This window comes from Lepidochelys kempii, chromosome 2 (assembly GCF_965140285.1).
Source record: "Lepidochelys kempii isolate rLepKem1 chromosome 2, rLepKem1.hap1, whole genome shotgun sequence".
NCBI lineage: Eukaryota > Metazoa > Chordata > Testudines > Cheloniidae > Lepidochelys > Lepidochelys kempii.
In genome coordinates this window covers 64,744,834-64,770,856 of record NC_136381.1, presented here as the reverse complement: position 1 = coordinate 64,770,856, position 26,023 = coordinate 64,744,834, and the positions used below count along the sequence as shown (strand labels likewise).

At 42.4% G+C, this 26,023-nt stretch overlaps 2 protein-coding genes across 13 annotated transcripts in view; one reads left to right on the top strand and one right to left on the bottom strand.

The window, feature by feature from the left end:
* Window positions 1-23,102, bottom strand: part of ASPH (aspartate beta-hydroxylase) — a 206,679-nt gene extending 183,577 nt beyond the window's left edge. For 10 of the 11 annotated variants that reach the window (XM_073331031.2, XM_073331032.2, XM_073331035.2 and 7 more), the window contains exon 1: window positions 22,913-23,102. In XM_073331031.2, the coding sequence (XP_073187132.1) occupies window positions 22,913-22,982 (70 nt within the window). In that variant the 5' untranslated portion in view covers window positions 22,983-23,102. Of the gene's footprint in view, window positions 1-16,829; window positions 16,911-22,912 lie in introns of all 11 variants that reach the window. The other variant, XM_073331038.2, reaches the window with a different exon arrangement.
* A 768-nt stretch (window positions 23,103-23,870) lies between these two features.
* Window positions 23,871-26,023, top strand: part of NKAIN3 (sodium/potassium transporting ATPase interacting 3) — a 663,159-nt gene continuing 661,006 nt past the window's right edge. The window contains exons 1-2 of one of the 2 annotated variants that reach the window (XM_073331052.2): window positions 23,871-24,051; window positions 24,831-24,943. The gene's annotated coding sequence lies outside the window, so the exon portion shown is untranslated. Of the gene's footprint in view, window positions 24,052-24,158; window positions 24,944-26,023 lie in introns of those variants that run through there. The other variant, XM_078851527.1, reaches the window with a different exon arrangement.

Here is a 26,023-nt window from a genome sequence, read left to right as displayed (position 1 = left end):
TTCTACTAGCTCTAGTGATGTGGCTTCAGTCCCACGCTGGGGAAATGATTAAGATACCATGGGAATGGGTGTGAATATAAGCACAGACTAAATATAAAAAGAGATACTGTAAGGTGTTCCTCATGTGAATGTAGAGGGTGTGCTGGGCACCTTAAATGGCAATTTCTAGTTAGAATCATAGAATATCAGGGTTGGAAGGGACCCCTGAAGGTCATCTAGTCCAACCCCCTGCTCGAAGCAGGACCAATTCCCAGTTAAATCATCCCAGCCAGGGCTTTGTCAAGCCTGACCTTAAAAACCTCTAAGGAAGGAGATTCTACCACCTCCCTAGGTAACGCATTCCAGTGTTTCACCACCCTCTTAGTGAAAAAGTTTTTCCTAATATCCAATCTACTCCTCCCCCACTGCAACTTGAGACCATTACTCCTCGTTCTGTCATCTGCTACCATTGAGAACAGTCTAGAGCCATCCTCTTTGGAACCCCCTTTCAGGTAGTTGAAAGCAGCTATCAAATCCCCCCTCATTCTTCTCTTCTGCAGGCTAAACAATCCCAGCTCCCTCAGCCTCTCCTCATAAGTCATGTGTTCTAGACCCCTAATCATTTTTGTTGCCCTTCGCTGGACTCTCTCCAATTTATCCACATCCTTCTTGTAGTGTGGGGCCCAAAACTGGACACAGTACTCCAGATGAGGCCTCACCAATGTCGAATAGTTACCAAGGATTAAAAGTTTTCAACTTTGATTATTTAACGCCATGATTCTTCGAGGGAAAATATTTCCCTCCTTGTTCTATACACTCTGTAGTGTACTTCCTATCATCATGTTTAGCTATATGTTCCAATTAAAACTATGGGAGAGCAGCCAGCGGAGATGTTCTTTTGCTGGATTGAATTTCTTTCATGGTTTGAAAGAGTTACCTGTAATGAAAAGAAATTCTAATGGCTACACTTCAATTATCCCTGTACTATGTTGTGAGCATAAAAAAATTACAAAGATCATGGAGACATTCAAAAGGCATTCTAAAAGCTTTTGACAACATTTCTGAAGTTGGGAGCTTCAAGATTGGTACTTCATTAAAGCAATCTGATTCTCAAAAACATTAAGAACCTGAAGCGATTACCGAGTTCAAACGGGAGTTGTAGAAGCTAGTTAGACAAATTAGAAGTCTAAATCTGGCTTCATATACTCTACTTAGGCGCCAAACTTTTAAAACGAACACCCTTAAGCATTCATCTTATCCATAATAGAAAGTATCACTTCTCTGCATTAATCCTGAAAAGTTCATTTAACAGAAAATAATTTCCATGAGCAGATTTTCCAACTACTGTCCACATCTTTTCACAGTACTAAGCATGGAAAATGGTATGGTAGATTTCTAGCTAGGTGTGGACCAGTAATCGTGCTAATTTTGAATAACTCGAATTCTGGTCAACTCAAATTCCTTTCTTCTCCCCCCAAAGCAAATCACCATCCTATATTTAAAAGAGCACTTAGTTGAAGTGCGCTGTAGCTCACGAAAGCTTATGCTCAAATAAATTGGTTAGTTTATAAAATTGTAGTTCATAACAAGACTTCACACTCTTAGCGTTTGATATGAAACATTTGTCATAACTAGGTATCATGCTCCAATAGCACTATGCAGTAGTAAGTTAGTTATAATATGTACAAAAGCACAGGTTAGGATCTTTAATTGTGAACATTAAAAACAAAAAAAAGTTTTAACAGTACAAATATTACAGTCTGTCAAAGTTCAGCATATGTGTATCTGATCACTTCATATTGCAATGTTTGCAAGACAGTTCATACAGGTTAAGATTTATTTTTCATTTCAAATTAAGTCACTCAAAAAAACCCTCTCCATGCAGGAAGTCAGTCCATATGATGCACTTGGGGGGGTGGGGGGGGGGAGGGAAGAGGGAGAGAAAGTCAATCACTGCATGCTCTCCACACAAATTACCAGTTTCTGATCTTCATCAGGAAAGAACCACCTGGATAGAATCAGAACTTCACTGCATAAGTTCTCTACAATGAAGAATCCAATAAAAGAATTAGCTTCGAAACAGTTTTAACAAGGGCATTAAGCAGAGGTACCGTGTTTCCATGCAGATTTTTAAAAACTGAAGCTTTTTTAAAAGATTGAACTATTCGTTTAGTGGTAGTCTGTGTACAGTTTACAGAAACAGCAAGGGCAAAAGACTTAAAACAGTCACTTCATAATATAAGCTTACACAAGTTTGTCCTGTAGCACTACTGCTGTACGTTACTTCAAAGTTTTATTGCAGCAATTGGATATTCAAAGATTCTGTACTTCACGTGCTCAGATTTTCAAAGTTATGCCTGTATAATAAGGTGACTCACATTAGATTCAATGTATGCAGTTAACCCTATACAACTTGACCTCCAGTCGTGCTCCAGGACCTACTTTTCATAGCTTTTAATTCCATTGTAAAAATCAAGGTGTTTTGGGGTTTTTTTTTTTTTCTTTGTTTCATTTTTGGAGAATGTGGAAAGAGCAAAGATGACCCCTAAAAAGGGTGAAATAAAAAAAATGGACTGTGCCCTTATTTGTTTTGATAAGGAAGCTGTTTTAACTTTAGAAATTTAGTTTAGAAATTCAGATGCTGCCTACGTTTTTTAATCGCGGATGTGTACACCTGGAGAACTAACCGATACCAAACACGTGAAACCTGATTATTGCTCTGTACACATTATAGCTGGACCTATAATTTAGTAGATAGTTATGACACAGTAAGCTTAATCAATTATACAGATCAACATACAGAAGCTTTTCTGTCTGTCTTTGTCCAGTATAACTTTATGTATAAACCTAGCATCCTACCTGACCTTATTTTCAGAAGTTCCTTCTGGCACACTTAGGTAGTTATCCTGGAGTCACACAGCAGTAGGATACCCAGGAAATATGGATACTTCTCCATTATGGATTTCTTTTACTTAAACCCATAATCCCCTGCCTGAGGGATCAAATTTACCATTTCTCCTTCATTTTGTTCTTAGTGGCACTGCAGGATGCTAGATATTCTACATTACCACTAACTCGTTAATGGCATGGGTGGCTTTGCACCTAGCAGCAGCATGAGGTGGAAAGTCATCGTGTAGATAAGGCCTAAGAGGTGATGTAATAATCCCCCTCTCCCCCAACATACATACTCTCAGAGTATTTGACACTCTATACCTATGACTCAAACACATGACAAACATGCAGAAGAAAAGCTGCATCAAAGAACCATAATTTCCCTGATCACCAAATATGCTTCTCCACTGAGGACCTGAAGAACTTCTTCTGCCTTACTGGAAAAACAAGTTGATATTCTAGATACTTCTAGAAACAAATTAACTTTTCAAAAGTTATGCAGAGTGCTGATAAATGCTGCTTTCCTTTTATCTAAGATTAATTAGACTGACTCGTGGAGAAAATTATTGCCTGAGATTTTCTACAACAAAGATTCTGTCTTCGTTATGGAGACTACCAGCAAATGTGACATCCCACATCAAAGGTCCTTGAAATAGCAAAATGGATCTTCCTTAAGGAGCAGTTCCAGATGGCGTGGCAGTAAGGATAAAAGACAAGTAGTAAAAGCTACATCCACCCTGCACTTCCATTAACCAAATTGTTCTTTGACTAATTATTGCTTGAGAAACTAGATAGGTGAGGGAATGTGTTTTATTGGACCAACTTCTGTTGATGGACAGTACAAACTTTAGAGCAGTGCAAAGCTGCTCTTTTGAAGAATGTGATATCCCATGTCTACTTCAGAAGAAAAGCTCCGTGTAGCTCAAAAGCTTGTACCATTCACCAATAGAATTTGGTCCAATATAATATATTACCTTACCTACCTTGTCCCTCTCATATCCTGGGATCAAAAACAGCAACACCACCACTGCAAATAACTATTTCAAGTATGAGTAAATACACATGATATTTACACTTACGGTGTTTATGCAGTTGTGACATTATCTGATTAAAATAGGACCACATAGATCATTGTTGCAACCACCCTTATGTATTTGCAACAAATCTTGTACAAAATGTGGCATGTAAGAGGTCTATGAAAAGGTTATAATTTGCTATCTGTATGCATATATCATTTTTTCTAATTGAAGTTATGAATATTGGCTCTATACCTGGATTTCAAATGTTTGCACCTTGTGGGCATTACCCCAGGAGGTTAGCCAGCACATCTTGGAGGGACTATTCAAATTAAGCAGCTCATCAAGAAACACTTAACTGACAATGGACCGTGGGAGATGCCCATCTACACTGAATGGACTGTCCTGCAAACATGCATGGACATCTGACTTGCCCATGTGAATCCAAACACTATCTTATCACCTGTAATTTTCCACTAGCTGTGCGGAGGGCTTTGTTTAAAACAATGGGTTTCCCTCCACATTGCAGAAGGTACAGGGGGCCTGGAAACACCTCCATTTTGCCTCTATCCTGCCTCTGGACTATGAACTTATATTAATGGGAGCATTCTAACTAAGGAATTGAGGACCTTCCAATGATTTGGAAGTAGCCAGAGACTTGACTTAAGCCAGCAGTTTATTCCATCTCTGCTACAAGCCTTAACCAAGAACTTTGCATTTATTGTATGTATTTGATTCTTTTAACCAAGTTTAACTCTCACCTTTTCTTCTTATGAATAAACCTTTAGATTCTAGATACTAAAGGATTGGCATCAGCGTGATTTTTGGGCAAGATCTGAGATATATTGACCTGCGTGTATGGCTGGTCCTTTAGGATCAGGAGAACCTTTTATGTGATGAGACTGGTTGTACAGAACCACTCCCCTTTAAATCCAGTGGTTTTGGTGGTAAGAATATAAGAACTGGAATGCCTAAGGAAACTGTTTTTATGACTTCTTGTTAGCCAGTATGGTGAAGCAGAAGTTTACTTTTGTTGCTGGTTTGGTATATTTTATGGAAGAATAACTACCAGTTTTGGGTTGTGTTTGCCCTGTTTCTTAGCTGTTTGCCCCAAGTTTGGGGTTCTCAGTTGTGACCCACTGAGGCATGATTACAGTAATGCAATAGGAAACCGACACCACCACAAAAATAAGCTTTTAGATCATCCACTCTTTCTGTTCAGTGGCAATATGCTACGCATCCCAAAATGTGAACTATGAAATACAATACCACTGTACAGCGTCCAACAACAGTTTTTGCATATGAATTCAATGTGGATTTTGGTATTTACACAAACACTGCTTGATAGAGTTAGTCAGGGGAAAGAATTTTTGGGAATTTTTTTGAATTTCAAAAGACCTTAAGCTAATTCTAGTACTTGATTCCATACCAAACACATTTCAGCTTACTACACAGTCTAAGAAGAATAAGCTATTCCATAAGAACTATTAACTATGGTTTGTAACCTGTCCTTTAAATCAGCTACTGTACCCAATGACTGGAAGACAGTTAATGTAAAGCCAATATTTAAGAAGGACTCTAGAGGTGATCCTGGCAATTACATACCGGTAAGTCTAAAATTGTCAGACACATAGAAGAACATAAATTGTTGCGCAAAACTCAAACAGGGCTTCTGTAAAGGGAGATCATGTCTTACTAATTTATTACAGTTCTTTGAGGAGGTCAAACATGTGGACAAGGGGGATCCAGTGGACATAGTGTACTTAGATTTCCATAAAGGCTTTGACAAGGTCCCTCACCAAAGGCTCTTACGTAAATTAAGCTGTCATGGGATAAGAAGGAAGATCCTTTCATGGATTGAGAACTGGTTAAAAGACAGGGAACAAAGGGTAGGAATAAATGGTAAATTTTCAGAGTGGAGAAGGGTAACTAGTGGTGTTCCCCAAGGGTCAGTTCTAGGACCAATCCTATTCAACTTATTCATAAATGATCGGGAGAAAGGGGTAAACAGTGAGGTGGCAAAGTTTGCAGATGATACTCAACTTCTCAAGATAGTCAAGACCAAAGCAGACTGTGAAGAACTTCAAAAAGATCTCACAAAACTAAGTGATTGGGCAACAAAATGGCAAATGAAATTTAATGTGGATAAATGTAAAGTAATGCGCATTGGAAAAAATAACCCCAACTACACATACAATATGATGGGGGCTAATTTAGCTACAACTAATCAGGAGAAAGATCTTGGAGTCATCGTGGATAGTTCTCTGAAGACATCCAAGCAGTGTGCAGCGGCAGTCAAAAAAGCAAACAGGATGTTAGGAATCATTAAAAAAAGGGATAGAGAATAAGACAGAGAATATCTTATTGCCCTTATATAAATCCATGGTTCGCCCACATCTTGAATACTGCGTACAGATGTGGTCCCCTCCTCTCAAAAAAGATACACTGGCATTAGAAAAGGTTCACAAAAGGGCAACTAAAATGATTAGGGGTTTGGAATGGGTTCCATATGAGGAGAGATTAAAGAAGCTAGGACTTTTCAGCTTGGAAAAGAGGACACTAAGGGGGGATATGGTAGAGGTATATAAAATCATGAGTGGTGTGGAGAAAGTGAATAAGGAAAAGTTATTTACTTGTTCCCATAATATAAGAACTAGGGGCCACCAAATGAAATTAATAGGCAGCAGGCTTAAAACAAAAAAGGAAGTTCTAATTCACTCAGCACACAGTCAACCTGTGGAACTCCTTGCCTGAGGAGGTTGTGAAGGCTAGGACTATAACAGGGTTTAAAAGAGAACTGGATAAATTCATGGAGGTTAAGTCCATTAATGCCTATTAGCCAGGATGGGTAAGGAATTGTGTCCCTAGCCTCTGCTTGTCAGAGTGGAGATGGATGGCAGGAGAGAGATCCCTTGATCATTACTTGTTAGGTTCACTCCCTCTGGGGCACCGGGCATACCAGGCACCGGTAGACAGGATACTGGGCTGGATGGACCTTTGGTCTGACCCAGTATGGCCATTCTTATGTTAAGCACCATATGGTCCATAAAATGAAATGTGAAAGATGCTTTTGTAACTGTATATTTTGGTATTATCTACTATGATTTAAATGCCAATGCCCACTATGAAGTAGAATTAAAGAATACACTACCCAAAATTCCAATATGTAGGAGAGATAGCTTGATGAGTTTATTTAGAGAAGGAGGGGGCTGAACGTGGAAAAAAATTACTGAAACAAAGCCAGGTTTAAAAAAGATTGCATTGCGTTCTAAAAAAAAAAAAAAAAAAATGGCAAGGTCTGTTGCCATTCTTATCTCTTCCAAACGTAAGTTCCATAGGTCTAGCTCCTGTGAAAGCTCTACGTTGCACTCATGAGCCTCTATCCTTTGATGGACAGTTCTGGTTCCAGTGGAACATGACCGTCGTGGTAGACAAAATTTATCCCGTAACTAGGGTGAATTCTACAGAGGCCTTAAACATCAGGACACACTTTGAACTGGAGTCTCTTCAATGGGTGGTCAATGAAAAGAGCTAAGAACTGGATGAGGTGTTAACAATGATCTGTACTACACCAAGCACGTGCGCCCTGGGTCTACCTTCTTACATTCAAATGCAAGTATCTTGGGCCACACTTTGCTCAGGCCGTGAACCTTGATAGAGAAGGGTTGTAGAAAGAGCTCATGGATACGTGTTCTGGCAATACCCCACTAGTCCAAATGTTTTCTGCTTCTCAACAGTTAGCTGAGCCATAAGAATTCAAAGCAGCCTAAAACCACAAAGCCAACAATAGAATACCCACCCTATCCACAGGGGTACGGAGCTTTCTGTTATACATTTGGACACCCAGGGAAGAAAAACATGAGCAAACAGAAACAAGAAAAAGATAAAATAGGATACAAGAGAATAAAAACCTCAGAATTGTGCCAGGTCATGGCTACACGTGCACAACAGCAGCTTTTCAAAGACTGCACATGTAACTGCAGAATTTTTTTCTCATTGGAGAAAAAAAAATAAATAAAGATGACGCCTGTTCACATTTAGCAAGTTGTTCCTTCAGAAGTTTGGATTACACGTTTTAAATCAGATGTTGGAAGAAATACAGTATCCCAAACCACTAAGTCTGTATTTGAAGAACGGCTTCACTTTCAAAGATAGTCCAAGCTACAGAAAGAGTCCCCTTCGTTCTTCACATTTAAAAAAATGCCAGTTAAACCTATAATTATATATGTGGAAGTCCCAAACTTGTGTGTGACTAGATTTCTCAGAGCTTGTCCTCACAGGGGAGCAACTTCAAAATAAACTCGGGTCTGAATTTAAAGTGAAATAGCTATTCTGCACTAGCATCCCATGTGGGCATGCAGTATTGAATAAGTGTCCGCACATGGAGCTAATGCGAAGAAGTTTTTGTGCAATAGCTACTTCACCATGTAGACAAGCTCTTACATTCAGCAAATCTGAGAATTTTTAAACCATTCATCTAAACGTATTCAACTACCTTAATTCTTCTCCAAACACACCATTAAAACTCATCCTTGTAAAAAGGACTTGGACTTGAAACAGCAGCATTTGAAGTATAAGAAATGTTTCTCTAGAACAGGGGTTCTCAAACTTCATTGCACCACGACCCCCTTCTGACAACAAAAATGACTACACAACCCCAGGAGGGGGGATTGAAGCCTGAGCCTGCCCCAGTCCTGCCACTGGGGGAGGAGGGGACCCCAAACTCCACTACTCTGGGCTGGGAGGCCAAAGCCAAATGCCAAGGGCTTCAACCTGAGACAAGGGGCCTGTAACTTGAGCCCTGCTACTCAGGACTGAAGCCTTCAAGCTTAGTGGGTCCAGGCTTGGCCCCAGGCCCCAACAAGTTTAAGACAGCCCTGGCAACCCCGTTAAAATGGGGTTGTGATGCACTTTAGGGTCTCGACCCATAGTTTGAGAACCACTGCTCTAGAAAAATCAGGACATTTTCCTTCATTTTCACTACAGTAAGCCAAGTAATAGAAAACTGGCTCATTTTTAAAGTGCACAAGCTAGAGAGTTTATTAAGTCTGGCCTCAAATTGAATTTGGTACGGTGCCACAAAGTTGGGTATTCGTAGTTTCATGCATGATATTACTTAAGATAGGAACAAATGGATTTTAAGAAAAAAGATAATGGAAAGTCATACGCTTAGTTATCCCTTTTCCCCCTTATGTTTTTCCCTTTATATTTTCTGTATTTCCTCCCCTCCTGCCCCCACATCATTCTAGTATCGAAAACTAGTCTTTCAGAGAGATATTAGTATGGCAGTATAACTTATGCACTTTGAAATAATTAAACTACCACCACCAAACCCTCTACTTCATGACTGAAAGGGACTTGAATTGCTTTACTAGTAACGGAGCAGAAGAGCTTCCCAGCAGGAGATTGGTCTGTGACAGCAGCACCTTCAGCAGAATCTTCAGACCAACTCCCTGCTCATCAGTTTAACTACCAGTTGAAGAAATGCGCTCCATTTCCGGATGCTTCCTAAAGTCTATTCTGGGTAAGAGACATAACAGGAGATTTATGAAAGTTATTCATCACCACTAACAACCTGTCAGAATGCCTAAAAAAAGTACACCTGACTGAAGAGTACCTGGGTCAAATTGAACCCCTGGCAAGACCAAAGTAATGCTTATTGGCAAATGAAAATGCTTTGAAGAACTTTCCGAGACATCACAGAAGGCAGAGCAAATTTGTGTCAGTTTCACGGGGGGCGGGGGGGCTTGGAGCACTAAAAATGCAAAGAAACATAAATGTTTAATCTTCAAATGCTTCATTTTAAAAGTGTCTATTCTGAATCAAAATGGTTCACTTAGAAATTTCCTTCAATTAAAAAAAAAGTGTTAAAAAGTGCTTGAAACACTTTTTTTTAAACTTAGATTCACAAAACGACTTCTTTAAAAATGTTCAGAGTTGCTAGTCAATCAAAAAAAATCTACACACTATACACTGAAATGTAAGTATAATATTTATATTCCAATTGATTTATTTTATCAATTATATGGTATAAGTGAGAAAGTAAGCAACTTTTTAGCAATAGTGTGCTGTGACACTTGCGTCTTTTAATGTCTCAGTTTGTAAGCAGTCAGTTTCAAATTGTAGTTTGAGGCCTGGGATCCTAATCTACAAAGCAATTACTGGATGTGGTTTTTGGAAAGGCTTTAGGAGTATGTTTATTGGAATGATTAAGGTGGCTGGCAGAGTTCCTGCCTGAACTGTTTAAGTACTTAAATAATAAAATAAATAATGATAATGGATCAATAACAAGCTATATGAAAGACAGAATTTCTATCTGTCAGAACAGTTGTGCTCCTCTGGAACAATTCAGACGAAGACCAAGATGAAGTATGAGAGCTGGAGACAAAGCATTCTCAGTTGAGAGGATCGGTCTATGGAATATACAGACTGGGCAAATCCAGTCTGACTGTGACAGAGTGCTCAGAACAAGCAACTGAACCAGCACTGTGATCACTGTAAATCCAATTAGTTCCCTCAGAGAGGGCCTAATCAAGGGAAGAAATGACTAATTACTAGATCAGCCTGGGCTGGAGGAGCTAATTAGTCCATTAACTGCAAGAGTAGAAAAGGAGTACAGGAAGGACAGTATTAAGTAGAAAAACTTTAATGCAATGGGTGCAGGTGCTTGGTTACTTCCCAATTTCAGAGCTGTTTGTTTCCCTTCCATAGATGTGGATCCTCTACATTTATTAGTTCTAAATTCTTATACCACACTCATCACTGCACTATCTATTAAGTAAGAACAAGATGAGCTCTCGTCTCCATTTCATCGGGAGTTTTGTTTTTTAATATCTGGTTTTGGTGCAGTTACTGAGGGAAGGTTAGACTGAAGGGAGTTTTACTCTTTGCTCTGAAGGAACTGACGTTCATGGCTATTTCAGTATCTTTCAGGTAAGAGTTCCAGTCATGGGCCAGTTGCTGAGAAAGCTCCATGTCTTACACACACAAATTCCACGCTTTAGGTTGACCAGCTCATTTTTTTCCAGTTCGTCACAGGTGACCCAGGCAGCAGTTTCTGAGAGATAGCCTCTGACTGGCTCTTCAATAACTTGGAACAATCTCACGGATTCAAAGAGGAGTTCTGAAATATGGAATCTGAAATACAAGAAGCCAAAGAAGAGACGAAAACATTGTGGTGGTGGTGTACTCTGGATCCTGTGTTGAAAATCTGATAGGCTGCTTTAAAAACAAAAAAAAACCCACATCAAGGTTATTCTGAAGTAGAATGTGTTACTGTAATAAAGCCTACAGGTCATGGATGTATGGTGACATTGCAGTCACTATCCTGCAGGATGATGAGGAGCAGTTTCTGCTCTAAACTGTTCTGGCTATTTTACAGTATAGTTTGCTCACCTTCCACTTTTGGTGTCCTCTGTAAGTCTGATTAAAAATTAACCCCAAAGAACGACAAGTAGTAGCTATCCATGGTGTGTCGATAGAGAGGCCTGTTATGTGAGGAGTTTTATTATTTTGCTTTCTGCTTTAAAGTTTTTGGACAGAAATCCTTAGAAACGCTAAAGAACATACACTGAAGTATAGATAGCAGAAAATCAGTATTTTAGGACTGACAGATCTTTATCACTGCAACAAGCGGCTCCACAAATCACATAGACATTACTAGCCACTGGTAAAGCTAAGTTTCAGAGTAGCAGCCGTGTTAGTCTGTATCCGCAAAAAGAAAAGGAGGACTTGTGGCACCTTAGAGACTAACACATTTATTTGAGCATAAGCTTTCGTGAGCTACAGCTCACTTCATAGGATGCATTCAGAACCAGACAAAACACATCAGCATCAGCCAGACGGGTTACAATCTATCTTTTTGGATGAATTGGTTTAGAAAGGCAATGTTGAAAATCAGAAAGCATATTTGGTAGTTTAAGGTTACCTGCTCCAAACCCAAGTATTCTGACCAATTAGTAGTGTTAAAAATATAGCTAGAGGCCCACATTAAGTGGCAATTTGATCAGAGACCCAGCCAGTAGCTTGTTAATGCAGTATCCATCTCTTCACTGTCAAGTATTAGCAGAATTTTAAATTGACGTTTCAAAACTCCCATAATGCAGTTTGGTATCATAGAAAGGCCTGAGTAGTTCAACTAGTGAAGTACAAATAGTAGGTATTCTGTCATAGTCATGTAATATCCATCTAAAAAGTGCTAAGAAACCAAAATAAGATCTGCATATTTTTGAATAACTGCTACAGGAAATTGTGAAGAAAAGATTTCATCTTGACCTAAAAGTGAAATTAAAGAACTGAACTGATTATTTAATTGAATGGTACAATTAATTATTCTGGCACATTAACATTCAGAAATGGGGTGAGGAGCACTGGGACTTCAGACTAGTCCAAACACTTATTAGCAAACACTTACATAGCACTAACTTTACAGAGTTATTAAAAAAAAATCCCTTCCTACAAGAATTTACCATTTAAAGTAGACAAAGGAAAGTATAGAGAGATCGAAATAGGGCAAAAAGAGCAGATTCAGTATAGGAGTTTAAGTCAATGAAATAAAGCAAGCCACCAAAGCAGGTGTGTCATAAATATAAAGGGAAGGGTAAACACCTTTAAATCTCTCCTAGCCAGAGGAAAAACCCTTTCACCCGTAAAGGGTTAAGAAGCTAAGACAACCTCGCTGGCACCTGACCAAAAAGACCAATGAGGAGACAAGATACTTTCAAAGCTGGAGGGGCGGGAGGGAAGAAAGGGTTCTCTCTGTCTGTCTGTCTTTTGCCAGGACCAGAGCAGGAATGCAGGTCAGAACTCCTGTGAAAAGTCAGTAAGCAATCTAGATATGTGTTAGATTCTCTTTTGTTAAATGGCTGATAAAATAAGTTGTGCTGAATGGGATGTATATTCCTGTTTTTGTGTCTTTTTGTAACTTAAGATTTAGCCTAGAGAGATTCTCTATGTTTTGAATCTGATTACCCTGTAAGGTATTTACCATCCTGATTTTACAGAGGTGATTCTTTTACTTTTTCTTCAATTAAAATTCTTCTTTTAAGAACCTGATTGCTTTTTCCTTGTTCTTAAGATCCAAGGGTTTGGGTCTGTGTTCACCTATGCAAATTGGTGAAGATTTTTATCAAGCCTTCCCCAGGAAAGGGGGTATAGGGCTTGGGGGGAAAGACGTTTTCAAGTGGGTTCTTTTCCTGTTATATTTGTTAGATGCTTGGTAGTCGCAGCAATAAAGTCCAGGGACAAATGGTAAAATAGTTTGTACCCTGGGGAAGTTTTAACCTACGCTGGTAAAAATAAGCTTAGGGGGTTTTTCATGCAGGTCCCCACATCTGTACCCTAGAATTCAGAGTGGGGAAGGAACCTTGACAAGGCATCAGGAGGGTTCTCAAGGAGGAATGAGTGAGGATGCTGAGAGAAAAAGAGGATGCCATTCCACAAGCAGGGAGCAGAGTGAAAGAGCATTTAGATGAGAAAGTACTGGAGGAGTTTGACAGAAGAGCACGTCAAAAGCACTGGAAAAATTCAGCTTCTTCGAAGACCTTGGAGATAACAGGGAAAAGAGATGAGGCAACAGCGAGAAACAGGACTTGTTTGTACAGTTTTGTACCACTTTGTTGAGAGTTTCAAATAGATATAATTAAGGTAGTACATCATACTAATATGGATGCAGTTAAACTAATATTACTCCTGGGGGAATTCTGTGTCAAAAAATTAAAAATTCTGCACACAATATCTTCAAATTCTGCATGTTTTATTTATCAAAACAACACAATATAATCACACCAGTTTCAATTATTTTTGGTAATTTATTTCAAAATACCTGTCAGCATTCTGCCTGTAACAATACAGACAACAAAAATTCAGGAAATGTTTTTTGACAAATAGATTCCTTACTAGGTATATTAATACAGAACTCCGAGTAATAATTCATTTAAGCTACAATACAGAACCGTATTTCCCTACCCCTCAGAAGGCTTGGGGAGACGGGGTAATGGAGGAGCTGAGGAAGAGGGAAGGAGATTGGGTGTGAACTTGGAGGGTTGTTGAATATGGGTGGGAAAAGTATGGAACAGGTTTTGGGGGAGGACATTGTTAGAGAGCTTCCCCCTGCAGACCCTAGCTGACCCCTAGCCTCTCCCATTAGTCCGGCACATCTGCCCCTGTCCCCATGCATCCCTGCACCCCCGATCCCTATGTGTCCCTCCACCCCCATTCAGACACCCACTCCACGCAACCCAATGTGACCCTGCACCCCGTCCCTCTGTCCCCATGTGTCTCTGTGCCCCCACTCAGCCACTCCTCTGTCCCTATGTGGCCCTGCACCTTCCTCCCTCCTGTGGCCCTACACCTCCACTCCCATTCAGCCCCTACCAATTTGTTCTCCCCCCGGTAGCCCTTATAAGCCCCTATCTGACTCCCCAGCAGCCCCATGCTGTCTGTCTCCCCATAGCCCCTGTCTCCTGACCTCGCCAGACAGGCGCTGTGAACAACACAGGCTCTTTCTCTTCCCTACCTGGCCAGGAGCTGCTACTCTGTTCTATCGTCACAGTGCCCTCTGGTGGGTAAAAGTGGAACTCAGCAACTTTCCAGCCAACCTTATTTTCAGCTGGGGCTGCCTGGGAGGCTGCTCTGTTCTAGCAGCACAATGCCCTCTGGTGGGCAAAAGGCAGAACTGCAGCAACTTCCGGGCAGAGCTTTTTTCTGTGCAAAAAATTAAAATTGTGCAGCTCATTAATTATGCATGCACACAGTGGCACAGAATTTCCCCAGGAGTATAGTATGAAGGTGCTGCTATTAGTATAGCTTAGTCCCATAAATTTAGCAGGAAAAGCTGTACCAATACAAGGCACCTTTTTACTGGTATAACTGCATCCACACAAGAAGTTGTGCTGATTTAATATTTTTTAGTTAAAAGATCTGCAATCATACCCTAGCCAAAATAGTTAAAACAGCCCAAAAAACTGTATAGATCAGGATTTCCTCAAGATAAGCTTGAATGCAGATAGGAAAGAGAAGAGGAGAGCAATCAATAAGGAGGAAAATGAATGAAGAAGGATTATGGCAAATTAGGAGATGAGAGTAATAATTTTGAGTTGATAAATCACAGTATTTGAGCTAGAGAGAAGCATGTAGATCTCAGAAATATGCAGAAGGACAATGAGAATGTAAGAACTACCATACTGGGTAAGACAAATGGTCCATCTAAACCCAATATCCAGTCTTTGATAGTGGCCTGTATTGAGCTTCAGGGAAGTGCACAGAACAGAGCAGTTAGAGTTATCCACTCCTCTTCCTATCCTAGCTTTCAGCAGTCAGAGGTTTAGGAGGGTTTCTGACCATCTTGAGTAATAGCCATTGATGGACTTATTATTCATGAATTTATCTGGTTTGGTTTTTTTTTTAAACCCAGTTATACTTGTAGCCATCACAACATTCCATGGCAACAAGTTCCACAACCTTCTGTCTATTCATTTCACTTGGTGACCCCTGGTATTTGTATTGTGGGAAAGGGAAAACAACACTTGTCTATTCACTTCTTTGGCACCCTTCATGATTTTATAAGCCTCTATCATCCCTTAGTCACCTCTTTTCTAAGACGAGGAGGCCTAATCTTTTTAAGCCTCTCCTCATATGGGAGCCATTCCATACCACTGGTCATCTTTGTTTCCTTTCTTTGAACTTGTCCTTTTTGAGATGAGGCAACCAGACCTGTACACAGTATTCAAGGTGTGGGCATGCCATAGATTTGCATAGTGGCATTATGATATTTTCAATCTCATTTTCTATCCCTTTATTAATAGCTCCTAAGTTTCTTCTAGCATTTTTGACCACTGCTGTGCATTGAGATGAAGTTTTCAAGAGATTATACACAGTGGCTCCAAGATCTCTTTCTTGAGTAGCAACAGCTAATTCATACCCTATCATTATGTATGTGTAGCTGGGATTATTTTCCCAATGTGCATTACTTTGCACTTATCAACATTGGGCAACTAAATGACAGGTGAAATTCAGTCACTCACTTTTGTGAGATCCCTCTGTAACTGTACCTTAAATAATTTTGTATCATCTGCAAACTTTGCCACTTCACTGTTCACTCCCTTTTCCAGATCATTAATGAATATGTTGAACCTACAGGTCCCAGAACAGATGCTTGTGAGACCCCCCGCTGTTTACCTCTATCCATTGTGAAAATTGAACTTTTATTCCTATCCTTTGTTTCCTACCTTTTAACTAGTTATTGATCCATGACAGGACCCCTGTTATCCCTTGACTACTTAGTTTCTTTAAGAGTGTTTGGTGAGGAATCTTGTAGAAAGCTTTCTAAAAGTCCAAGTACACTATATCAACTAGATCACCCTTGTCTGCATTTGTTAACATCCTCAAAGAATTCTAATGGACTGGGGAGGCATGACTTTCCTTTACAAAGGCCATGTTGACTCTTCCACAACATATTGTGTTTCTCTGTGTGTCTGATAATTCTATCCTTTACTACAGTTTATAATACCAGTTTGCCTGGTACTGAAGTTAGGCTCACCAACCTCTAATAGCCAGGATCACCTCCGGAGCCCTTTTTAAAGATCATCATTACATTAGCTACCTTCTAGTCATTTGGTACAGAGCCTTGCTTCAGCAACAGTTTACATACTACAGGTTACAGTTCTGCAATAAGAGATAAAATTAAAGAGAAGATAAAGGTCTCCTGCTGGACCCAAATTTTGCCTTTAAAGAAGTTTGGAGGATCCTGGAGAAAGGACAGAACTAATCACTCCACTACTCCAAAGTAACTGGAGAATCCTCCTCTGATCTTCAGAAGACTATTGAAAGGCAGATGATTGAACGTTCACACACAAATAAATAGGTCTCTCTTGTCCAAGCGCATCATTTGCTATGAGAAAGGGGAGTAGCTCCTCCCACCCCCAGAGTTGGTCCCCCACAAACTTTTCATAGTTCCTTGCAAGCTGATGCTCAAGTGCCTCCTCCAGACCCTCTACTCCCAGTTGGACAGGAAGCAGCAACAGCCTAGAAAAGAGCAGAGTACAGAGTGAGCTGGGCCCAAATCCCTGCCCTGGGCCAGCCATCAGTGAGAGACACTCTCCTGTCCACTACTGCCTCCCACCCCCACCTACATGTTCTCCAGGATAGGACTGACATGCTAGCTCCTGACCCTCCTCCAGGATGGAACCACCCATTAACCTCTCCACAAACAGCAACCCCCAGAATTTTTCCAACTTGATATCCTTGATCTTATTGAATATACTTAAATTGTAAGTAACTTGATGCAGACACTGTCTTTTGTTGTGTGCGTGTGCTGTGCATAGCACAATGGAGCACCAGTCTCTCATTGGTGAGTGTAGGTTCTACTGTATACAAATATTAAAAGTTTTATAGGGGATATACGCCCTGAAACATGAAGGGTTTAAGCCAGCCACCAACTGCAATGATGGGTTAGAAAGATACTTCCCAGGTTATACGTAACAGACCATTAGGGAGGTTCTTGAACCTTTTTCCTAAAGCCACTGTCACACACAGGATACTGGAATAAATGGAATATTGTTCTGATAAGTAGGAAAACAGCTATAATTCAGGGAAAGCTGCAAATGTTTGATAAGGAATTAGATCATAGGTAGCCTTTTTTTAAACAAAACACAAACAACAAATATGCACTTGAATTTTTCTGCTCTGATACACAGCAGGCTTCTTATATGTACCCCAAACCCTCAATACGCACATTCTGACAAAATGAAAATGCTAACCTTTACAGCAAAACTTCTATATCTAATGCATTTTACTACTCAAGTGAATTGCTAATACAGAAGTTTTTATAACAAGCCATATCCAAAAGATGCGCCACAAAAATCATCCTTAATAATGAAGTTATAACTATGTCTTCATTTCAATTTCAAGCTCAAAGCTTTCTAATTCACTTACATATCCAATGTGACTTGATAATATTTATAGGGATAGTGTCATACTACTATTAATGTTGAGTTAGATTTCTATTCAGTTTCGCAATGTAGAAGTTAGCGACCCCAAAACAATTTGAAGTTATCAGTTACATATCCAAAGACAACATTTTGTTGTATACACTAAGTTACTGGCTGTATTTAAATATATAACAGATTACAAAGTCTCAGTTATTAAGAGCAAAATTAAGTCTTGCACTAGTAAAAGTTGGTATGGCATATGTTTGTACCAACTCTGAGAAACACAAGAATAGTTGTGGGAAAAAAAATTGTTGGAAAAGCCACTGTAATTTCTCAATGTAAGAACCATAGCATTCAATTACTTCATAGTAAGATCTGAAGCAGTCACACACTCCACTGGCAATTCCAAAATCTACACCGACAAAGAAACTCACTTGATGAATACCTTGTCAAAGAAATCAACCTCAGATTAATTTATATAAACCTCTTCTTCCCCTGCTTGTTTCCTGTCCTCTACCCCATACCATGTAACTATATTGCAGGGGTGGCCAAACTGTGGCCCACAAGCCACATGTGGCTCTTTTACCATTGAAGTGCGGTGTGCAGAGCCTTCCATGCCCCTCCCCAATCTCCACCTACTGGACTGGGGGGGGGGCGGCACCTTGGTACCTCTGCCTTGCAGCAGTGTGGTGGAGTAGAGGCTTCTGCCCAGCGAAGAAGGGGGTCTCGAGGCTCCAGCCGGACTTGGGGCTTCAGCAGGATCGGGGCTGAAGCCAGACACCTCTGCGGGTGCACTCCTGCTCTCCAACTTCTGAAGATTGTTGTATGCGGCTCGGAGGGTCAGTAAATTTGGCCACCCCTGATATATTGCTTCTCAAACTTCATGCTCAATGATGCTTTATACAAATGTTAAATACTTAGATTTAAACCATGAACCAATACCCTATACAGTAACTCCTCACTTAAAGTCCTCCTGGTTACGTTGTTGATCAATTAGGGAACATGCTCATTTAAAGTTGTGCAATGCTCCCTTATAACGCTGTTTGGCAGCTGCCTGCTTTTCCACTGCTTGCAAGAGCAGCCCGTTGCAGCTAGCTGGTGGGGGCTTGAAACCAGGGTGGACCGGCAGCCCCCATATCAGCTCCCCGCTCCCTTAAGTGCCCTGTGCAGCAGCCACCCAGCAGGCTACTAACTGCCAGCAGTTCAGCTGTTCCTCCTCCCACTGCCATGCGCTACTCCTGCCCTCCGCCTTGGAGCTGCTCTCCAGAGCCTCCTGCTTGCTGTGCAGGGAGAGAAGGAAGAGGGGGGCTAATGTCAGGGTGCCTTGTAGAGTATGAGGCTACATTAACAACGAGTTAACCCTTGAGGGCTCAGCCAATTGCTAGTTCATCATTTAGCAGTAAGGCATCCCCTAGGAAATATCCCACCCTTTGACTTCACCACATCAACCAAGCTTCACAATCATCATCACTGTGTACCAGTATTAAATTGTTTGTTTTAAACTTATACTGTGTGTGTGTGTGTGTGTAGTCTTTTGTCTGGTGAAAAAAATTTCCCTGGAACCTAACTCCCCCTATTTACATTAATTCTTATGGGGAAATTGGATTAGCTTAATGTCGTTTCGCTTAAAGTCACATTTTTCAAGAACATAACTACAACGTTAAGCGAGGAGTTACTGTATTTAAAATTTGGAAATACACCTTGTCCCTCTTCAAAGGGCATGTATTTCTCAATGGGTCCCCTGGCAATGATGATTAGTTAGTAGTGGGAAATAAGACACTGTTGTGTTTGTTTTAAGAAAGTAACAAAGCTGCTCCATTCTGTTCCAGGAAAGATTAAGCCCCAAAACTGCTAGAGGTAAGGTCTGCCCTGACTTCCACCCCAATGCACTGAATTACATAGAAACTTGCACCCATGCTAACCTAAGTGTCGCTTTTCAGCAAGATCACCACCACCAACTGTAGGCAACTCAAATATTTATGAAAGAAAGAACTATTTACAAACATTACAAATATGTTAAAAGATACTTTGACATCTGAATTTTCATAATAGTAAAATGAACATGGATAGAGTTTTATTTGTAGTCTTAAAAGCACATGCTATTTAAAGTCAATTCTAATTTTTGGTTTAAACTTCAAAGTCTATACTAATTTCAACTTCTGTATAACAATTTCAGGAACTCAGACTGTTTCAGATTTCATCTACTTGTGAGACTAATACCAAAATGGTCAGACTTTGGTGCCTAAACAAATGTCCTGATGTTCAACAGTACTGCAGTTCCTACTGACTTCACTGGCTCCGCTGTCCATGGGCAATGCTAGGTGGGAAGCCAAGTCTTCCTCCATTAGTTCCTGAGAAAAGGAAGGATAGCTGAAATCTTTCCAAGGTGCTTCCCCAGTCAGAGGGCTCTATCTTTCACACCTCATGTTGCAAATGTCAACTTTATTTCCCCACCACGTCACACCTTTCTTTTCTGGGAGCTGGAGTGAGGAGAGGAGCTTCCTCTATCTATGTCTCCAAAGACACCTAGTTGCTAATGCAATGTAAGGAGTCTCCACCACTTTCATTCCTGTTGAGCAGCCATTGTCCAGTGCCTGTCTCTGCTGCTTCTTGGTTTTCTCAGGTAGCAGCAAGAAACTGACCCAAGACTTGTCATTTACATGCAGCTACCCACAGAGTTCTGATTAGAAGTAGTCAAAAGTGACAATACTTTGGTTACCATTTACTCTGCTGCATCTTGGGACTGTGCTGCAGATTTAGACAGACCCCCCTGCTTCTGTTCACACTGTTCACAACTGGAAGGTGCCCTATGCAAGCTTACAGGCCCAACCTTTTTAAAATAAAAGGACAGATTTTGCAGAGGTAAAAAAATGTTGTTAAAGCTAATGTTAAAATTATATGATACACAAGTTGAGAACAGAGTGTCTGTACATCTGGGTATAGCGCTTAGATTATCCACAAATACAAAGTTTGTTGAAAAACTCTTAAAATACATATAGTACATAATCGGCAATAACCCAAATTTAGGTAAATTTGATTATACAGTCTAGATATTGGAACCCGAATACTCGAGTACATCATTCATGAAAAGCTATACAGAGAATTGGTTTAGAAAGAAAATATAGGAATGAGTGTATATCGCCCCTCAGTAATTGAGCACTTAGGATGGGTTGACCCTTTGTAGATATAATCCATCAGAGAAATATTTTAGTTACTTTCCGATTTTGCTTTTCATCAGCACTGTACGTTCCTGGGAAAAGTTCTTACTCAAGACAGGTACATGAATTTTTCAAACTCTGATCAAGAGGTTTTGTTTTGTTTAATTTGAATTATTAAGTATTATCTATGTTGGAGTTCTCTGTAGCATTCAAGATTCTATACAGGATGAACACTTTCAATGTATTGTTTTTCAAAACATGCATTTTACAGAATTTTACACTGAAATAAGCTCCTTCTGTTGTTGCTGCATGGACACTTATTATAATATCATATTGTCTTCATAATTCCTGAATCAACTGGGCTAGAGAAATTTAAGGGATACAGCAGCAACTAACATAACTAAGCTCTGTGTAACTGGAAAGCTTGGCACTGTCACCAACAGATGTTGGTCCAGTAAAAGATATTACCTCAGCCACCTTGTCTCTTTATAGCACCATATGAAACCATTGCACTCAATTATCAAGGGGATCAATATGGGTAAAATGTCACACGTATGAACCTCTCATCCAGCACTGTGAGCTCTACTAGGACTATGCACATGTGTGATATTACATATGTGAAATGCAACATACGTGAAATGCAAGGCCAACATCACATCTGTGCCAGTGGTGTCAAATGAAACTGAGAAATTATAAGTCCAAAAGAGCTAACCAAGTACAGACAGAAAGCTTGTTCACTGTAAAGCTAAAAAGATCAGATCCTTACAATCTGTACAGTTATACAACTGCCAGAAAGACATTCATATACTTTCACCTGACAAGTACTTTCCCCTTTCATTAAGGTTAGCTTTGTTGTGTTACAGGAGTTTACTGTAAACATTTATTAATTTACTTCTATGATTAGGTTTGTTGATCCAGTTTCAAGTTGTTCATCTCTCTTACGCTCTAAAAATAAGTCTTCCTTTATAGCTGCATTTTTCATACTGCATTTACATTTAAGTAAGAAGCCTACAGATTAAGAATGGCAGTTTTCAAACGTGGTTGCCTCAAGTGAAGATCTCAAATCCAAATTTGGACAGCTAACTAAAAGCAGCTGGATTTTAAAAAAGTGCTAAACAGGGATATTTTCCACTGACTGCAATGCTCAGCACCTTTTTTAAAAATCAGACTGCTTTTTACAGGGGAATTTAAGACACACATGGACGCCTCTCTTAGACACTCAAGTTGGTAATTACTGGCCTAAGCACACCTAGGGATATGTCCAGCTCTACTCATTATTAATCCTCTGTCATTTGGAATCTCCCTGTTTGCTGAGCCAGACTCTAAGCTTTTCCTCCACTTCAACTCCAGCAAAAAAGGGGAATAAATGAAATCTGAGTAACAGATTTAAACCATCTGTTCCTACCTCCCCGCCCTCCAAGAGCTAAGCTGACACGTAAACACACGGAGGAGGCTGAAGGTGACCAGGCAGCGAGAGGGAGGCAGATACACACACCCGCTGCCGGGCGCTTCCCCGCACCCGCTGCCCCGCCTTCACCTCCCGACCCGTAGGAGCCCGGTGTGCAGCGAGGCGCGCCCCGGGCCCAGCCACAGGAGCCACGGACTCAAGAGAGCGGCAACTTCGAAAATGCTGCAGCCGCCGCCGCCGCCGCCGCCGCCCCCTCCCGCGGGGCACCAGCCGCCCCGGGACACGCGTCGCGCCGGCCCCGCCCCCGGGGCACCAGGGGCCGAGGCTGCTGCTGCTGCAGCGCGCCCCCTCCCCCCCGCTACGGGCGCCCTGTGCGGGACTGGCTCGAAGGGCGGGCGCCGCCGGGCACAACGGGGAGCGGCACCCCCTTGCCCGGCACACCCAGGAGCCGGCCCACCGGCTCCGCCCCAGCCTGTTGTGCGGCCCCAGCCGGCGGGCCGGGCCAGCCCCAGCTCCGCGGGCGGCGCTGACCTTTCCTGGCCCCCTGGCTGGGGCTGCTGCTGCTGCCGGCGCCTTTGGAGGGGTTCCTGCGCGGAGCCATGTCGCTGCCTGTCAGGGAGCGGAAGGGCAGGAGCGGGCTCCCAGGAACTGAGCGAGGACACAGCCGCAGCAGCCGCCTGACCCTGCGTGTGTAGCCACTGCAGTCAAAGGACCCGCCCCGGCTGCCGACGGACAGCTACCTCCGCCAATCCTAGCACTCTCGTCGGCATCACTTGCGTCTTATTGGTGCAGACACGAGGACTGGGCGGGACACGTTGCCCTTTTCTCCCCTTCCCTCGCCGAACCGGCCGCTTGGAACGTGGCAACATGGAGCGAGCGCTCTCGCGAGGATTCAGCTTCCGACCCAGTGGGAGAAGTGCGCGCGCGCTGTCCGCGAGGGGGACGTGGGCGGGGCTGTTTAGAGGGGTGGGGGGCCTGCAGGCCTGGTGTGGCTGCGCGCTCCGTAGAGTTGCTTACCCAGGGCTTGTGGCGTGACCCTGGTCTCAGCTGCATGCTCACCTACTTGTGCTGCTAAGTGATCCTCTGTGCCTCAGTTTCCCTATCTCTAGGAAAGGGACAGTGCTCAGTTACCTGTGCAAAAAAGCAGCGTGCAATCATGACGTGAGGAGTACTAGAACTGGCTAATGCTGTCTGCTACCGTACACCCAGCTGTGGTTTGCGCCAGAGGTTCTGAGCTCCATTCAGGTGGTCTGCGGATAGTTCCCTCTAAGGTGCACGCCTGGGCAGCCGCACATGAGAGAATGCAGGGTCACCCACCTAATTAGTGGAGCTGCACAGGTATGGCTTCTCTAATTAGGTGCCTGAACCCTGGAGAAGATGCACATGTAAGGTGGGGTGGTGGCCTTGAGGAGAATGGGGGGGGGGTAGGTGGGAGGGAGCAGCGGGGTAAGAAGAGGGGGTGGGAGGATTTTGGGATGTGCAGAGCTGCAGTGGCAAAAGAAAGAGGACTTTCCCCAGCTCTAGGGCTGTAGCTGCTGGGGAGAGACAGCCCTCCTTCCCAGCCTCATCTCTGGGGCTGCTGTGGTGGGGGAGAGCCCCCTCTCCTTCCCAGCTCAAGTTTGGAGACTGCTGAGTTAGGGGAGAGAGGGCACATCCACCACATTAGAAAGGTAAGACTACTGATGTTAAAATGAATTAACTTTAATTAACAGTTAATTAAATTAACAGTGCTTTTATTTGTAGAACAAAAAAAATTATTATTAAGGTGTTTTTTTATATCGCACTTTTATCCAAAGCGCTTTACAATAGTTTAGCTAATGGTATAAACAACATTTGGAAAGATCATTAAGTGGTCCACCGAGATCCTCAGCAATTTTCAATTGGTCTGTGGGAAAAAAAGTTTGAGAACCACTGGTCTACACTACAGAGTTAGGTCCATACAAGGTAGCTTACATTGAACCAACTATGGAAAGTATCTACACTTAAATTTTGCTCTTGTTGATGTAATTGCCCCATTACCCTGACTTCATGCAACTCATGGCGGTAGAGTTATTGAGTCAAGGTCAATGTAGTTAGATTGACACAGTGTCAGTGTAGACCAATGGTTTTCAAATTGCGGGTTGTGACCCAGTACTGGGTCGCGGAATGTAAGGCACTGAGTCACGGAACTCTGGTCAGCACCGCCGACCAGGCCATTAAAAATCCCGTCGGCAGTGCTGCTTGGTTAAGGCAGGCTAGTTCCTACCTGTTCTGACACTGTGCCGCTCCCCGGAAGCGGCCAGCAACTGGCCCCTAGGCAGGGAAGCTATGGGGCTCCACGTGCTGTGCCCCCTGCCCCCCCGAGAACTGCCTCAGCACTCCCATTGGCTGGTTTCCGGCCAATGGGAGTGGGGGAGGGCGGTGCCTGTGAGTGAGAGCCCTGTGGAGCCATTTGCATACCTCTGCCTAGGAGCCGGACCTGCTGCTGGCTACTTCCGGGGTGCAGCGCTGTCCACGGTGCCTGGAGAAGCAGGAAGCTTGCCTCTGCACCACCGCTACTCTGCTGACCGGGAACCACCCAAGGTAAGCCTGTGCCCCAATCCCCTGCCCCAGCCCTGAGCCCGACCCCCCCCCCCCAAACCCGGAACCCTTTCCTGCACCCGAAACCCCTCATCCCCAGCCTAGAGCCTGCACCCCCAGTCCAAAGCCCTGACCCCCTCCTGCACCCCAACCCCCTGCTCCAGCCCAGAGCCCCCTCCCACACCCTAAACCCCTCATTTCTGGCCCCACCCCACAGCCCTCACCCCAACCCTTTGCCCCAGCCCTGAGCCTCTCCCAAACCCCTCATCCCCCAGCTGCATTGGGTCACTGGCATCAACAATTTTTTTTCAACTGGGTCACCAGAAAAAAAAAAGTTTGAAAACCACTGATGTAGACATTGTGTTGCTTAAGTCCATGGCTGTAACCAGGGTGGGGCAAGTGGGGCAGTTACTCAGGGCACAAAGCTATGGGGGTGGAAAAGTGGGGTGGGAAAATGATGGAAAAAAATGGTACGGGGTGCAAATATGCTTGCTTACCCTGGGTGCTACAATGCCGATTTACTGTTACTTACTTTCGCAAGCTGCCCCATGCTGATAGTGCAATTGACACAGGTGCTCCTGGTGAGGATACACACAGCTGACATAAGAAGGAAAGTGTTGATATGCATTAGCAATGTAATTTCTGTCGCAGCTGTATACTGACATAGGTTGACTTAAGGCCATATCTACACTACAAACTTATCAGGTGTGGCTCAGAGCACCCTTTCCGCTGAGGATGTGCGAATGGTAGGAGTTTGTGCTACTGGAGCAGGAGACTAAAATGCCATTCCTTGTGCCACTGGCTAGGATATGCAGCATAGTAAAGATCCAGGTAATGGCTATAGATGTGTGACAATATTAGTTCTTTCTTCACAGTGGGGATCTAGAGTATAGTGGGGAAAGAGGCTCCTTTTTCACAGAGGTACTCTAGAAGTAATTAGCTTTCCTTTGATCTGCCACTTTTTCAGTCAGTGAGCTGCATTCAGAGAAGCTCACCCAATAGTTGTCCTCCAGTCCACAGAGTTATACATCAAATCATCAATTTTCAGCTCTTCAGTGCACGGATTTGTGTTGTTTATCTGTA